General features: G+C 48.9%; 1 protein-coding gene across 1 annotated transcript in view; it reads left to right on the forward strand.

The window, feature by feature from the left end:
* The window catches only part of LOC118398995 (potassium voltage-gated channel subfamily H member 8-like), an 83421-nt gene that overhangs the window by 53458 nt on the left and 12695 nt on the right, over positions 1-17268 (forward strand). Inside the window, exons 9-13 of the mRNA XM_052472562.1 lie at positions 6476-6725; positions 8217-8431; positions 8773-8811; positions 15538-15839; positions 16060-16175. Coding sequence (XP_052328522.1) covers positions 6476-6725; positions 8217-8431; positions 8773-8811; positions 15538-15839; positions 16060-16175 — 922 coding nt within the window. The remainder of the gene's footprint in view (positions 1-6475; positions 6726-8216; positions 8432-8772; positions 8812-15537; positions 15840-16059; positions 16176-17268) is intronic.

The following is a 17268-nucleotide window of genomic DNA, read 5'->3' on the forward strand; positions in this document are numbered from 1 at the left end:
AGAACCCAATCGACCCATTCAAAGCTTTAAATAACTCTACCTTTGCAGGCTTGCAACTCTCTTGTAGTCCAATATTTACTGTAGGATATTTACTGACAGTGAGCTGTGAAAATATAACAATGTGCGGACATGCATGCAACATTCTGCTTACAGTGGAATTCACTATTTGACGTAAGACTGATACCCTCTATAAGATATGTACTAAAGGCCATCTTTTACAGTCTAAATGTCATTTTAATGGTAACATTCTTGAATGGAAAATTCTCTTAACATTAATGTATAACTTTAAATAAATATAACTTAAATATATATTAACCTTTTCAATTACAATAAATATAACTTAAATATACATTAACCTTTTCAATTACAATACATTTTTAAAATGTTTAAATTTCACCTTTATTTAACCAGGTAGGTTCTCCTTTACAACTGCGACCTGGCCAAGATAAAGCAAAGCAGTTCGACACATACAACAACACAGAGTTACACATGGAGTAAAACAAACATACAGTCAATAATACAGTAGAAAAATAAATCTACAGTGCCTTGCGAAAGTATTCGGCCCCCTTGAACTTTGCGACCTTTTGCCACATTTCAGGCTTCAAACATAAAGATATAAAACTATTTTTTTGTGAAGAATCAACAACAAGTGGGACACAATCATGAAGTGGAACGACATTTATTGGATATTTCAAACTTTTTTAACAAATCAAAAACTGAAAGATTGGGCGTGCAAAATTATTCAGCCCCCTTAAGTTAATACTTTGGAGCGCCACCTTTTGCTGCGATTACAGCTGTAAGTCGCTTGGGGTATGTCTCTATCAGTTTTGCACATCGAGAGACTGAATTTTTTTCCCAGTCCTCCTTGCAAAACAGCTCGAGCTCAGTGAGGTTGGATGGAGAGCATTTGTGAACAGCAGTTTTCAGTTCTTTCCACAGATTCTCGATTGGATTCAGGTCTGGACTTTGACTTGGCCATTATAACACCTGGATATGTTTATTTTTGAACCATTCCATTGTAGATTTTGCTTTATGTTTTGGATCATTGTCTTGTTGGAAGACAAATCTCCGTCCCAGTCTCAGGTCTTTTGCAGACTCCATCAGGTTTTCTTCCAGAATGGTCCTGTATTTGGCTCCATCCATCTTCCCATCAATTTAAACCATCTTCCCTGTCCCTGCTGAAGAAAAGCAGGCCCAAACCATGATGCTGCCACCACCATGTTTGACAGTGGGGATGGTGTGTTCAGGGTGATGAGCTGTGTTGCTTTTACGCCAAACATAACGTTTTGCATTGTTGCCAAAAAGTTCAATTTTGGTTTCATCTGACCAGAGCACCTTCTTCCACATGTTTGGTGTGTCTCCCAGGTGGCTTGTGGCAAACTTTAAACAACACTTTTTTATGGATATCTTTAAGAAATGGCTTTCTTCTTGCCACTCTTCCATAAAGGCCAGATTTGTGCAATATACGACTGATTGGGGCGGCAGCGTAGCCTAGTGGTTAGAGTGTTGGACTAGTAACCGGAAGGTTGCGAGTTCAAACCCCCGAGCTGACAAGGTACAAATCTGTCGTTCTGCCCCTGAACAGGCAGTTAACCCACTGTTCCCAGACCGTCATTGAAAATAAGAATATGTTCTTAACTGACTTGCCTGGTTAAATAAAGGTAAAATTAAAAATTAAATTGTTGTCCTATGGACAGAGTCTCCCACCTCAGCTGTATATCTCTGCAGTTCATCCAGAGTGATCATGGGCCTCTTGGCTGCATCTCTGATCAGTCTTCTCCTTGTATGAGCTGAAGGTTTAGAGGGACGGCCAGGTCTTGGTAGATTTGCAGTGGTCTGATACTCCTTCCATTTCAATATTATCGCTTGCACAGTGCTCCTTGGGATGTTTAAAGCTTTGGAAATCTTTTTGTATCCAAATCCGGCTTTAAACTTCTTCACAACAGTATCTCGGACCTGCCTGGTGTGTTCCTTGTTCTTCATGATGCTCTCTGCGCTTTTAACGGACCTCTGAGACTATCACAGTGCAGGTGCAAAACAAAATGGAAATGAAAAGGCCTGGTGGTGGCGCTAGAGGAAAGGTCAAGAGGTCACCAAATCAATAGATTTCTTCCACTTGGGGTCTTGATTGTGCACAACAAATTTTATGGCAATCCAGCCATTACTTTGAGATATATCTTGTTCTCAGTCTGTTCTCAGTCTGTTCTCAGCCTGTTCTCAGCCTGTGGGCATCATGTGTGTCTTGATCCAATATCCACAGCCATACCATTTAGCAGTTATCACTGGCCCTCGCTCAGTCTTACTCACCAAGAGCCCAGCGCCGAGCCGTCTTGCTAGTAAAGTCACTGATCAAGTCTTTGAAGTCCAGCTTTCTAGCTAACTGACTTTCAATGGGACAGCATGGCAAGACTGCAAAGCCTGTCCTGGGACATAGTGGTATGGAGATGGGGAGACAGGGCTGGTTCAGGGGTATGGTGATGGGGAGACAGGGCTGGTTCAGGGGTATGGAGATGGGGAGACAGGGCTGGTTCAGGGGTATGGAGATGGGGAGACAGGGCTGGTTCAGGGGTATGGAGATGGGGAGACAGGGCTGGTTTAGGGGTATGGAGATGGGGAGACAGGGCTGGTTCAGGGGTATGGAGAGGGGGAGATAGGGCTGGTTCAGGGGTATGGAGATGGGGAGACAGGGCTGGTTCAGGGGTATGGAGATGGGGAGACAGGGCTGGTTCAGGGGTATGGAGATGGGGAGACAGGGCTGGTTCAGGGGTATGGAGATGGGGAGACAGGCTGGTTCAGGATTATGGAGATGGTGAGACAGGGCTGGTTCAGGGGTATGGAGATGGGGAGACAGGGCTGGTTCAGGGGTATGGAGATGGGGAGACAGGGCTGGTTCAGGGGTATGGAGATGGGGAGACAGGGCTGGTTCAGGGGTATGGAGATGGGGAGACAGGGCTGGTTCAGGGGTATGGAGATGGGGAGACAGGGCTGGTTCAGGGGTATGGAGATGGGGAGACAGGGCTGGTTCAGGGGTATGGAGATGGGGAGACAGGGCTGGTTCAGGGGTATGGAGATGGGGAGACAGGGCTGGTTCAGGGGTATGGAGATGGGGAGACAGGGCTGGTTCAGGGGTATGGAGATGGGGAGACAGGGCTGGTTCAGGGGTATGGAGAGGGGGAGACAGGGCTGGTTCAGGGGTATGGAGATGGGGAGACAGGGCTGATTCAGGGGTATGGAGATGGGGAGACAGGGCTGGTTCAGGGGTATGGAGATGGGGAGACAGGGCTGGTTCAGGGGGATGGGGAGACAGGGCTGGTTCATTGGTATGGAGATGGGGAGACAGTGCTGGTTCAGGGGTATGGAGATGGGGAGATAGGGCTGGTTCAGGGGTATGGAGATGGGGAGACAGGGCTGGTTCAGGGGTATGGAGATGGGGAGACAGGGCTGGTTCAGGGGTATGGAGATGGGGAGACAGGGCTGGTTCAGGGGTATGGAGATGGGGAGACAGGGCTGGTTCAGGGGTATGGAGATGGGGAGACAGGGCTGGTTCAGGGGTATGGGGATGGGGAGACAGGGCTGGTTCAGGGGTATGGAGATGGGGAGACAGGGCTGGTTCAGGGGTATGGAGATGGGGAGACAGGGCTGGTTAAGGGGTATGGAGATGGTGAGACAGGGCTGGTTCAGGGGTATGGAGATGGGGAGACAGGGCTGGTTCAGGGGTATGGGGATGGGGAGACAGGGCTGGTTCAGGGGTATGGAGATGGTGAGACAGGGCTGGTTCAGGGGTATGGAGATGGGGAGACAGGGCTGGTTCAGGGGGATGGGGAGACAGGGCTGGTTCATTGGTATGGAGATGGGGAGACAGTGCTGGTTCAGGGGTATGGAGATGGGGAGATAGGGCTGGTTCAGGGGTATGGAGATGGGGAGACAGGGCTGGTTCAGGGGTATGGAGATGGGGAGACAGGGCTGGTTCAGGGGTATGGAGATGGGGAGACAGGGCTGGTTCAGGGGTATGGAGATGGGGAGACAGGGCTGGTTCAGGGGTATGGAGATGGGGAGACAGGGCTGGTTCAGGGGTATGAGGATGGGGAGACAGGGCTGGTTCAGGGGTATGGAGATGGTGAGACAGGGCTGGTTCAGGGGTATGGAGATGGGGAGACAGGGCTGGTTAAGGGGTATGGAGATGGTGAGACAGGGCTGGTTCAGGGGTATGGAGATGGGGAGACAGGGCTGGTTCAGGGGTATGGGGATGGGGAGACAGGGCTGGTTCAGGGGTATGGAGATGGTGAGACAGGGCTGGTTCAGGGGTATGGAGATGGGGAGACAGGGCTGGTTCAGGGGTATGGAGATGGGGTGACAGGGCTGGTTCAGGGGTATGGAGATGGGGAGACAGGGCTGGTTCAGGGGTATGGAGATGGGGAGACAGGGCTGGTTCAGGGGTATGGAGATGGGGAGACAGGGCTGGTTCAGGGGTATGGAGATGGGGAGACAGGGCTGGTTCAGGGGGATGGGGAGACAGGGCTGGTTCAGGGGGATGGGGAGACAGGGCTGGTTCAGGGGGATGGGGAGACAGGGCTGGTTCAGGGGGATGGGGAGACAGGGCTGGTTCAGGGGGATGGGGAGACAGGGCTGGTTCAGGGGGATGGGGAGACAGGGCTGGTTCAGGGGATGGGGAGACAGGGCTGGTTCAGGGGGATGGGGAGACAGGGCTGGTTCAGGGGGATGGGGAGACAGGGCTGGTTCAGGGGATGGGGAGACAGGGCTGGTTCAGGGGGATGGGGAGACAGGGCTGGTTCAGGGGGATGGGGAGACAGGGCTGGTTCAGGGGGATGGGGAGACAGGGCTGGTTCAGGGGGATGGGGAGACAGGGCTGGTTCAGGGGGATGGGGAGACAGGGCTGGTTCAGGGGATGGGGAGACAGGGCTGGTTCAGGGGGATGGGGAGACAGGGCTGGTTCAGGGGGATGGGGAGACAGGGCTGGTTCAGGGGGATGGGGAGACAGGGCTGGTTCAGGGGGATGGGGAGACAGGGCTGGTTCAGGGGGATGGGGAGACAGGGCTGCTGAGCCTGAAGCTGCATCTGTTGGGCCTGTCACCAGGCAGCGGCAGGGACAACTGATTTAGTGTGAATAGATGGCTAAAAGTTTGCCTGCATTGATTAAATGTTGGCTAATAGAGAGCGAAATGTAAACACTCAGAATTTTCTGTGATGATATTAAGTAACTAATGTTAGGGGAGCAAAAGTATCCTATTTCACTATGGTCTAAGCTACCAGGTTAATTTACACCACTCACTGACCTCATCCAACTTCCTTTGTGAAAAATTGGGTGACATTCTCTTCTCTCTCTTGTCTTTCTTTTCTTTCTTTTCATTTTTGGAAGCCAGATTTCTCTTTAGGAAGCTGAGACATGACAGTTTGGGGGCAGGACCGAACCATTTCATGTAAATAGGGGGGAGGGCAATACAGAGGCACTCTGGATATTTACTTTTTGCCAAAATCAAGAAAACAAAATTAAACTGTTAGTTTTATTAGTACATTGTAAATAAAATATTATTTTAATGATGATAGGTTAATAATTTAATCTTGAAGAAAATGTGCCTAATGTTCTAATAATTTTTTAGGGCCCATACGGCACCACTGGTGGGAACAATAGTGTGTTGGCAGAAGTCTCAATATAGGGTCAAAGTAGGAGGGCTGATCTAGAATCAGGTTCACCCTGTCCATTCAATTTAATATGTAAGGAAAAACTGATCCTAGATGAGTATATGCTTTGTCATACTTTGAGATGCTTTATGAACACAGGCGCTGGTGTGTGGTGCTGTTGTATCATTATGCCTTCTTTCAATAATGTTTGTTTAAGATAACCCCAGTCGTGCTGGGTCAAAAGTTCAACTCACTCCATGCAGCACCAGCTAAAGTCAGCACAACTTATTGCAAACACTTGCAATATTTTCACCAAAGTGCCTTTATTCAAAGTTGCCTTAGACATGCAGATTTTTGGTGACATCATCACTTTTAAAATTGTATTTATATAGCTGACCTTTTTCTAACCTTTTTTAATCAGGATGTCCCTTGAGATGAATAATCTCTTTCTCGAGAGGGTCCTGACCAAGATAGCAGTTTACGGTCAACTGCAATCGTGCCATGGCTAACAATCTCTCTGTTTCTCTCTCTCCCGCTCTCTCGCTCTCTCTCTCTCTCTCTCTCTCTCTCTCTCTCTCTCTCTCTCTCTCTCTCTCTTGTTCTCCCTCTCTCTCTCTCTCTCTCTCTCTCTCTCTCTCTCTCTCTCTCTCTCTCTCTCTCTCTCTCTCTTTCTCTTTTCTCTTTCTTCGCTCTCTCTCTCTCTCTCTCTCTCTCTCTCTCTCTCTCTCTCTCTCTCTCTCTCTCTCTCTCTCTCTCTCTCTCTCTCTCTCTCTCTCTCTCTCTCTCTCTCTCTCTCTCTCTCTCTCTCTCTCTCTTCCACCATCCCCCCATATAGCTGCTGAAGGACTTCCCAGACGAGCTGCGCTCCGACATCACCATGCACTTGAACAAGGAGATCCTGGAGCTGTCACTGTTTGCCTCGGCCAGCAGAGGGTGCCTGCGCTCCCTGTCCCTGCACATCAAGACCACGTTCTGCGCCCCTGGGGAGTACCTGCTGCGCCAGGGGGATGCCCTGCAGGCCATCTTTTTCGTCTGCTCTGGGTCCATGGAGGTGCTGAAGGACGGCATGGTGCTGGCTATACTGGGTGAGACATGGTGCTGGCTATAGTGGGTGAGACACGGTGCTGGCTATACTGGGTGAGACATGGTGCTGGCTATAGAGCAAGGGAGGAAGGGAGGGAGGTAGGGAGCGAGGGAGGTAGGAAAGGGATGGAGGGAGGGAGAAAAGGGAGGGAGGAATGGAAGGGGGAAGGGGGAGAGGGAGGAACGGGAAGCGGGAGGAAAGGTAGGGAGGGAGGGTTGGATAGTTGAGCAGGTAGGCCAAGGACAGAAAGGCAGACATGCAGACAGACAGATAGGGAGGCAGACAGACAGACAGACAGACAGACAGACAGACAGACAGACAGACAGACAGACAGACAGACAGACAGACAGACAGACAGACAGGCAGGCAGATGGAGTCCATTGTTGGAACACTTTGTAATGCTACTTGGCTGATTCCATCCCAACAGGCCACCTGTGGATCACAGTTTCCATTGTAGGGCTGAATCTACAGGCCTCTGTCACCTGCCACTCCCTCTCTCTGTGTGAGTGTGAGTCCCTGTGTACAGTATCTGTGACTGAGCCTTTGTATGCTTGTTTGTTTGCTTATTAGTGTGTGTGTGTGGGGGGTACCCCACTACCACGTATCTACAACACAAACTCCATGTATACATATATGTATAGTGCGTATGTTATCATGTGTCTGTGTGTGAAGTCAACCTCTCCTCTACTTTGAGCCAGAAGAGATTGACATGCATATTATTAAGGTTACGGGCCAGCCGTACTGCCCTGTTCTGGGCCAGAGTGACTATGTAATGTGTGTATACAGTATTTAACAGGGACAACACTCTCTTTCAGAGCTGTCCTGCTGACTGTGCAGAAGGTCAGGCTGACATTGACAATCTGGGAAGAGTAAAGCTCTCTAAAGCATTACGCCAACTCCTTACAAACCTTCTCACAGCCAAAACCGCTCAGCCAAGCTCCGAGCAAGAGTGTGCCACACAAAAGAAGGGGGGTTGAGCGGTAGAGGGGGAGGAACAGATAGAGGAGAGGAAAGGAGACAAATGGAGAAAGGGAGTGAGGGAGGTAGGGGTGAATAGAGAAAAGAGCAGAGCGAGGGGATGAGAGCAGTCACCACAGCACTGCTTACTATCAGCACCCCCCAGCACCCAATGCAGATAAGCAGTGTTCACAGTTCAGTATGACAATGATAAATACTTTAGCACAGCTCAAGAGCTATTCCAGCTTCCTCATGACATCATGCACACCTAGCCAATACACGGGGTCGACATCCAACACGGGAAAATGAGGGCACCCTAAATAAAAAAAACTGTAACAGTGTCACTTTATGACATACAATATATTCTATGCTATGTTCTAACTATGATCTATGACTGATCAGATTATGTTATTAATAACAGTCCATGACACAAAAATACAGCCCTAGAAATTGTGGCTTTGTCTATTCTAGTAATTCTAATTCTATGTTTACAGCTCTCTGTTTGAAACGTCCATCCCTCCCTCTCCCTCCCCAGGTAAGGGTGACCTGATCGGGGCCAACATGTCTATAGATGACCGGGTGATAAAGACCAACGCAGATGTGAAGGCCCTAACCTACTGTGACCTGCAGTGTATCAACCTGAGTGGTCTATACGAGGTACTGGACCTCTACCCAGAGTACACCAGCCGCTTTGTCCAGGACATCCAGCTGGATCTCACATACAACCTGAGGGAGGGACACGAGTGCCATGTGAGTCACATGCACATACATAGAGAGGGAGGGAGGGAGGGAGATGATGGAGTGCAGCAATAGCCTGGGTTCCTAAATGAGGAATGCTGCTGTAATTACAGTCAGGTGTGTCTGGTCCTGCTGCCCAAATAACACTGGCCCACTTTACACACACGCAGGCACGCATACACACACACTGCCACAGTGCAAAGTGGAAAGCTATGCTATTGAGAGGGGCAGCTCATGAGAGATTTCCTGTAACAACATTATGTCATAAAGAGTTTCTGAGAGGGAGGATAACATCTGGGTTGGGCAATATAGACATGTTAAATTCACTGACTTTTCTTCCATCTTTCTGACAGGTTATGTCCAGATTGTCCACCAAACCTTTGGACACACAGGTACTGTTAAAAAGACACTAACGAAGATATCTGATAACAGTTCTATCAATGTTGGCTATTTTCTATGTAAAACAAAGCCAATGTCACGCCTTGGTCTTAGTATTTTGTGTTTTCTTTAATATTTTGGTCAGGCCAGGGTGTGACATGGGTTTATGTTGTTGTATTTCGTATTGGGGTTTTTGTATTATTGGGATTGCGGCTGAGTAGGGTTGTTGTATGGGCTTGGCTGCCTGAGGCGGTTCTCAATCAGAGTCAGGTGATTCTCATTGTCTCTGATTGGGAACCGTATTTAGGTAGCCTGGTTTCGCTTTGTATTTCGTGGGTGATTGTTCCTGTCTCTGTGTAGTGTTCACCAGATAGGCTGTAATAGGTTTCACGTTCCGTTTGTTGTTTTTGTATATGTATAAGTTATTTCATGTATCACGATCTTTGTTCATTAAAGACTTGTCGAAGAACGCCATCACCCACCACACACGGACCGAGCAGCGTGTTGACAGGCAGCGACAGCAGGAGCAGAAAAAGGAGGACATTATGGACAGCAATGGCATGGAGTATACGACGTGGGAAGAAATCGACAGGTGGGCGGCCGACCCAGAGAGAGTGCAGGAGCCCGCCTGGGATTCGCTGGAGCAGTGCGAAGAGGGCTATAGGAGAATGGAGTCGAAAAAAAGACACGGCGGCGCAGAGCGAAAACCGAAAGTCACCCCAAAATATTTATTGGGGGAGGGCTCGGAGAGAGAGTGGCTGAGTCAGGAGTCAGACCTGAGCCTACTCTCCCTGTGAATCGTGAAGAGCAGTTGCAGTGGGAGAGGCTGCACCACTTGGAGAATTGGACATGGGAGGAAGAACTGGACGGAAAAGGACCCTGGTCTCAGCCTGGTGAATATCGCTGCCCCAAGGAGGAATTAGAGGTGGCTAAAGCGGAGAGGCGCTGGTATGAGGAGGCAGCACGGCGACGCGGATGAAAAGCAGCCCAAAAAAATTATTGGAGGGGGGCTAAAAGGGAGTATGGCTATGCCAGGTAGGAGACCTGCGCATACTCCCTGTGCTTACCAGTGGGCTAGAGAGACCGGGCAGACACCGTGTTATGCTATGGAGCGCACTGTGTTTCCAGTGCGGGTGCATAGCCCGGTGCGGTTCATACCAGCCCTTCGTATTGGCCGGGCTAGAGTGGGCATCGAGCCTGGTAAGCTTGGGCAGGCTCGGTGCTCAAGAGCTCCAGTGCGTCTGCACAGTCCGGTCTATCCAGAGCCACCTCCACACACCAGTCCTCCGGTAGCAGCTCCCCGCACCAGGCTTCCTGTGCGTGTCCTCGATCCTGTAGCACCAGTTCCAGCACCACGCACCAGGCCTTCTGTGCGCCTCGCCTATTTAGCACAGCCAGAGCCTTCCTTCCCTCCTGCGCTGTCGGAGTCTCCCGCCTGTTCAGCGCTGTCGGAGCCTTTCTCCTCTCCTGCGCTACCGGAGTCTCCTGTCTGTTCAGCGCTATCAGAGCCTTCCTTCCCTCCTGCGCTGTCGGAGTCTCCCGCCTGTTCAGCGCTATCAGAGCCTTCCTCCTCTACAGCGCTGCCGGAGCCTCCTGCCTGTTCGGAGCAGCCTGAGCTGTCAGTCTGCATGGAGCAGCCCGAGCTGCCAGTCTGCAGGGAGCTGTCAGTCTGCAAGGTGCTGTCAGTCTGCATGAAGCAGCCAGAGCTGTCAGTCTGCAAAGATCTGTCAGTCTGCAGGGTGCTGTCAGCCTGCATGGAGCAGTCAGAGCTGTCAGTCTGCATGACGCAGCCAGAGCTGCCAGTCTGCAAGGTGCTGTCAGCCTGCATAGAGCAGCCAGAGCTGTCAGTCTGTAAGGAACTGCCAGTCTGCAAGGTGCTATCAGCCTGCATAGAGCAGCCACAGCTGTCAGTCTGCAAGGAGCTGCCAGTCTGCAAAGAGCTGTCAGTCTGCAAAGAGCTGCCAGTCTGCAAGGAGCTGTCAGCCTGCATGGAGCAGTCAAAGCTGTCAGTCTGTTCGAAGCAGCCAGAGCTGTCAGTCTGCAAAGAGCTGTCAGTCTGCAAAGAGCTGTCAGTCTGCAAGGAGCTGTCAGCCTGCATGGAGCTGCCAGAGCTGTCAGTCTGCAAGGAGCCGTCAGTCTGCATAGAGCAGCTAGATCCGCCAGTCAGCCATGATCTTCTAGATCTGCCAGTCAACCAGATTCTTCCAGATCTGCCAGTCAACCAGTCTCTTCCAGATCTGCCAGTCAACCAGTCTCTTCCAGATCTGCCAGTCAACCAGAATCTTCCAGATCCGCCAGCCAGCCAGGATCTACCGGAGCCTACTACCTGCCTGAGCTTCATCTCAGTAATGGGCTTCCTCTCAGTACTGGGCTTTCCCTCAGTTCCGGGCTGCCCCTCAGTTCCGGGCTGCCCCTCAGTCCCGAGCTGCCCCTCAGTCCTGAGCTGTCCCTCAGTCCCGGGATGCCCCTCAGTCACGAGCTGCTCCTCAGTTCTGTGGGGTTCTGGGTGAGGACTATCAGGCCATGGTCGGCGGCGCGGGTGGTTTATCCCAGGACGCGAAGGGGAGGAACTAGGACATTAATGGAGTGGGGTCCACGTCCCGAGCCGGAACCGCCACCATGGACAGACGCCCACCCGGACCCTCCCTATGGTTTTGAGGTGCATCCGGGAGTCCGCACCTTAGGGGGGTTCTGTCACGCCTTGGTCTTAGTATTTTGTGTTTTCTTTAATTATTTGGTCAGGCCAGGGTGTGACATGGGTTTATGTTGTTGTATTTCGTATTGGGGTTTTTGTATTATTGGGATTGCGGCTGAGTAGGGGTGTTGTATGGGCTTGGCTGCCTGAGGCGGTTCTCAATCAGAGTCAGGTGATTCTCGTTGTCTCTGATTGGGAACCGTATTTAGGTAGCCTGGTTTCGCTTTGTATTTCGTGGGTGATTGTTCCTGTCTCTGTGTAGTGTTCACCAGATAGGCTGTAATAGGTTTCACGTTCCGTTTGTTGTTTTTGTATATGTATAAGTTCTTTCATGTATCACGATCTTTGTTCATTAAAGACATGAGTAACCACTACGCTGCATTTCGGTCCGACTCTCTTTCGACAAACGAAGAACGCCGTTACAGCCAAGAGAATTTATCGTCAACATATCTCCTTTAAGGGCTTTTTGATGTTTTAATAATGGTGCAGGGCCCCTTCAGAAACTGACCCACAAATAACCATGAATAAACTTCTTCCAAAATCATTTAATGTTTCTTATGACACAGTAGTAAAAACTCTTCCAGTCTCCATCTCTTGTAATTGACTCAAATTGCTCTTTGGCATAATGATTTTTATTAATGGTGGAGGGGGTTCAGAGGGAGGAGGAGAAGGAGGGAATGATGGAGAGAGGGGTGGGGGGGCATATTCATTGGTGAGAGAAGTTTGAGTTTTTATGGTGATGGAGGGGGTTGGGTATATGGGGATGGAGGGATGAGAGGTTGGGGATGAGAGGGTGGGGGTTGGGGATGGAAGGATGATGGGATGGGGGTTGGGTGTGGAGGGATGGGGGAGGGATGAGGGGATGGGGGTTGGGAATGGAGGGATGGGCGTTGGGGGTTGGGAATGGAGGGATGAGGTGATGGAGGGATGGGATGGGGGTTGGGAATGGAGGGATGAGGGGATGGGGGTTGGGGATGGAGGGATGGGGGATGGGGGGGAGGGATGATGGGGGATGGGGGTTGGGAATGGAGGGATGGGCGTTGGGGGTTGGGAATGGAGGGATGAGGTGATGGAGGGATGGGATGGGGGTTGGGAAAGGAGGGATGAGGGGATGGGGGTTGGGAATGGGGGTTGGGGATGGGGAGGGATATTCATTTTGAGCGGAAGAGCTGATTTGATTGACAGACTGCTGGGGGAAACTTTGGCGACTCATTAAATTACAGAGCAGAGTGGGGCGTCATTTAATATTTACAAGAGGAAGTAAGGGAATTTTGGGTAGAAATCTGAGAACAGTATTAGACCAGGTGATTAATCGGAGAAGGATAGGGGGTGTGGGTGTGTATGGTGTGTATGGTGTGTGTGTGTGTGTGTGTGCGTGCACGGAGCCATGAGCATTCAGTGGATGGTTTCAGAAACCACAAGGCAGATTTTTACTAAATAAAAACGAGAACATTGGTCACCTATCAATAGACATATCATGCTATTTTCTGCTTCTAAAATTCAGCATTTTACTCACAGCATCTCATATCGCAGGTAATAAGCAATCTAAATAGTAATTTAGCAGACGCTCCAATCCAGAGCGATTTATTAGTGCATTAATCTTAAAATAGTTAGGTGAGACAACAATCGTATCGTGCACATTTTCCCTCAACAAAGTATTTATCAGAAAGGTCAGTGCTTTCTTATTGTTTTGGGGAGTGAGGGCCGTCGGGGGCGCCTTGAGAGTTATTTAAGATACTCTTCAAAGAGGGTTTCAGACTTTTTCAAAAGATCTGGCTCATTAGGGGTTGAAAGGTCATCAAAATCATTGAGGTCAGGGGTCACGCTGTTCATTACAGCCAAGGTCAAAGTGCGACCTGTACCTGTGCTGCCTTCATTATTCCCCAGGTCATAGTTAACTAATGTGCTTCACTGGGCTCTTGCTTCCACCTTGTCACACACAAAGGCTTAGTGTGCCAGGTGCTCCCAGAGCCTACAAATCAATACTGGATTTTAACACTGAATAGAGACCTCTTTCTCTTTCTCCATCTCACTCTCTCTCAATTCAGTTTCAATTTAAGGGTCTTTATTGGCATGGGAAACATATGTTTACATTGCCAAAGCAAGTGAAATATGAACAGCACTACATTCACAAACGTTACAGACATTTCAAATGTCATATTATGTCTATATACAGTGTTGTAATGATGTGCAAATAGTTAAAGTACAAAAGAGAAATGGTGTTTATTCTTCACTGATTGCCCTTTTCTTGTGGCATCAGGCCACAAAACTTGCTGCTGTGGTGGCATACTGTGGTATTTCACCCAGTAGATATGTGAGTTTATCAAAATTGGATTTGTTTTTCGAATTCTTTGTGGATCTGTGTAATTTGAGGGAAATATGTCTCTCTAATATGGTCATACATTGGGCAGGAGGTTAGGAAGTGCAGCTCAGTTTCCACCTCATTTTGGAGGGCAGTGGTGCACATAGCCGGTCTTCTCTTGAGAGCCAGGTCTGCCTACGGCGGCCTTTCTCAATAGCAAGGCTATGCTCACTGAGTCTGTACATAGTCAAAGATTTCCTTAATTTTGGGTCAGTCACAGTGGTCAGGTATTCTGCCACTGTGTACTCTCTGTTTAGAGCCAAATAGAATTCTAGTTTGCTCAGTTTTTTTGTTAATTCTTTCCAATGTGTCAAGTAATATTTTTATTTTCTCATGATTTGGTCCGTCTAATTGTGTTGCTGTCCTGGGGGTCTGTGGGGTCTGTTTGTGTTTGTGAACAGAGCCCCAGGAGCAGCTTGCTTAGGGGAATCTTCTCCAGGTTCATCTCTCTGTAGGTGATGGCTTTGTTATGGAAGGTTTGGGAATCGCTTCCTTTTAGGTGGTTGTAATTTAATGTCTCTTTTCTGGATTTTGATAACTAGCCGGTATCTGCCTAATTCTGCTCTGCATGCATTATTTTGTGTTTTACGTTGTACACAGGGGATATTTTTGCAGAATTCTGCATGCAGTCTCAATTTGATGTTTGTCCAATTTTGTGAATTCTTGGTTGGTGAGCGGACCCCAGACTTCACAACCCCAAAGGGCAATGGGTTCTATAACTGATTCAAGTATTTTTAGCCAAATCCTAATTGGTATGTCAAATGTTATGTTCCTTTTGATGGCATAGAAGGCCCTTCTTGCCTTGTCACTCAGATCATTCACAGCTTTGTGGAAGTTACCTGTGGCGCTGATGTTTAGGCTGAGATATGTATAGTTTTTTGTGTGCTCTAGGGCAACGGTGTCTAAATGTATTTTTTTTAATTTGTGGTCCTGTTCTCTCTTTCTCTCTCCAAGTGTCTGTGTATAAAAAGGTTGTGGAGAGTATAAAAAGGTTTGTCCCAGAGTATGTAACATTAAGTACAGGCTTGAGTTCTGTCAACCGTGGCAGCACAGAACCCTGAGAGAACCTTGAGTTCTGTCAGCCGTGGCAGCACAGAACCCTGAGAGAACCTTGAGTTCTGTCAGCCGTGGCAGCACAGAACCCTGAGAGAACCTTGAGTTCTGTCAGCCGTGGCAGCACAGAACACTGAGAGAACTTTAGCTATTATAAAAATAGAACCTTCTTCACTGAGGTGGCTGTTTGGCTAACACACATTACAATGGAATCCTGCCCAAATGGCACCCTATTCCCTATGGGCCCTGGTAAAAAGTAATGAACTATGTAGTGAAAAGGGTGCAATTTGGGATGCAGCTCTGGTCTCATTGGTGCTGTCTGTTCCAGACAGTCCTTTAGTTACAGCAATACTCTGTTCTCTCAATTCCATAGCATCCAGATTCATCAGTAGAACAAGGTGTCCCCAAAATGTATTTGATTGTGTGACTCCAAGCACAAGTGATGTTGCTTGTCTGTCTGTAAAATAACATGAATGCACAGTGAATGTTGTTTGAATCTCCAATGAGTGTTCTCTGTCTTATATGCTCTTTCTTTCTCCTCTCTCTCTCTCTCTCTCTCTCTCTCTCTCTCTCTCTCTCTCTCTCTCTCTCTCTCTCTCTCTCTCTCTCTCTCTCTCTCTCTCTCTCTAGTCAGAGGGGAGAGGCAACGGACGAGTGATCCAGTGCTATCCATCCATCATCGAGAACCAGGTGCAGAAGGAAGAGGATGAGGAAGATGAGCTGGTGTCTGTGTCTCCGGAATCGGAGCGGAACATCGTTCTGTACCCCAGAGTGGTGTCATCTGGGAAGTCTCCACTAGGTAGAGCCGAGATGGAGAGAGAGTTGCACAGTGGCAGAGAAGTAACACACCAGAACACTAGGAAACTGAGGAAGAAGATCAAGATCCACCAGACAGCTCTCACCACGCTAGACCCCTCCAACCTCAGCCCTAGGTAACAGCTAATAATCTCCTGCATTTTATTGACTCATCAATCACTTTTTGACATCATCTGATCTGTCTATCAGTCCGCCTGTCTAATCTGTCCCTTTCCTCCCCCTCTCTTGCTCTCCCTCCCTCTCTCTCTGTCCCTCACTCTCTTCTTCCCGCTGGCGCTCACTCCCTCTGCTTCTCTCTCTCTCTCTCTGTCTCTGCCTCTCTCTGTCTCTTTCCAGGGTTGTGGACGGTACAGAAGACAGTGAAGGTACAGAGACGTCTCCACTGTTCTCCTTCTCTCCTAGTCGAGCCGGTCCAGTCAGCGGTTCAGGGAGCGCACCAGCCACATCTACAGGTCTCCACAAACATAACCACAACCACAATCACATCTACAGGGCTCCACAACCATAACCACAATCACATCTACAGGTCTCCATAACCACAATCACATCTACAGGTCTCCACAAACATAACCACAACCACAATCACATCTACAGGTCTCCACAACCATAACCACAATCACATCTACAGGTCTCCACAAACATAACCACAACCACAATCACATCTACAGGGCTCCACAACCATAACCACAATCACATCTACAGGTCTCCACAACCATAACCACAATCACATCTACAGGTCTCCACAACCATAACCACAACCACATCTACAGGTCTCCACAACCATAACCACAACCACATCTACAGGTCTCCACAACCACAATCACATCTACAGGTCTCCACAACCATAACCACAACCACAATCACATCTACAGGTCTCCACAACCATAACCACAATCACATCTACAGGTCTCCACAACCATAACCACAACCACATCTACAGGTCTCCACAACCATAACCACAATCACATCTACAGGTCTCCACAACCATAACAACTACCACATCTACAGGTCTCCACAACCATAACCACAACCACATCTACAGGTCTCCACAACCACAATCACATCTACAGGTCTCCACAACCATAACCACAACCACAATCACATCTACAGGTCTCCACAACCATAAACACAATCACATCTACAGGTCTCCACAACCATAACCACAACCACATCTACAGGTCTCCACAACCATAACCACAATCACATCTACAGGTCTCCACAACCATAACCACAACCACATCTACAGGTCTCCACAACCACAATCACATCTACAGGTCTCCACAACCATAACCACAACCACAATCACATCTACAGGTCTCCACAACCATAACCACAATCACATCTACAGGTCTCCACAACCATAACCACAATCACATCTACAGGTCTCCACAACCATAACCACAACCACAACCACATCTACAGGTCTCCACAACCATAACCACAACCACAATCACATCTACAGGTCTCCACAACCATAACCACAACCGCAATCACATCTACAGGTCTCCACAACCATAACCACAATCACATCTACAGGTCTCCACA

Source organism: Oncorhynchus keta, chromosome 20, assembly GCF_023373465.1.
Source record: "Oncorhynchus keta strain PuntledgeMale-10-30-2019 chromosome 20, Oket_V2, whole genome shotgun sequence".
Lineage (NCBI taxonomy): Eukaryota > Metazoa > Chordata > Actinopteri > Salmoniformes > Salmonidae > Oncorhynchus > Oncorhynchus keta.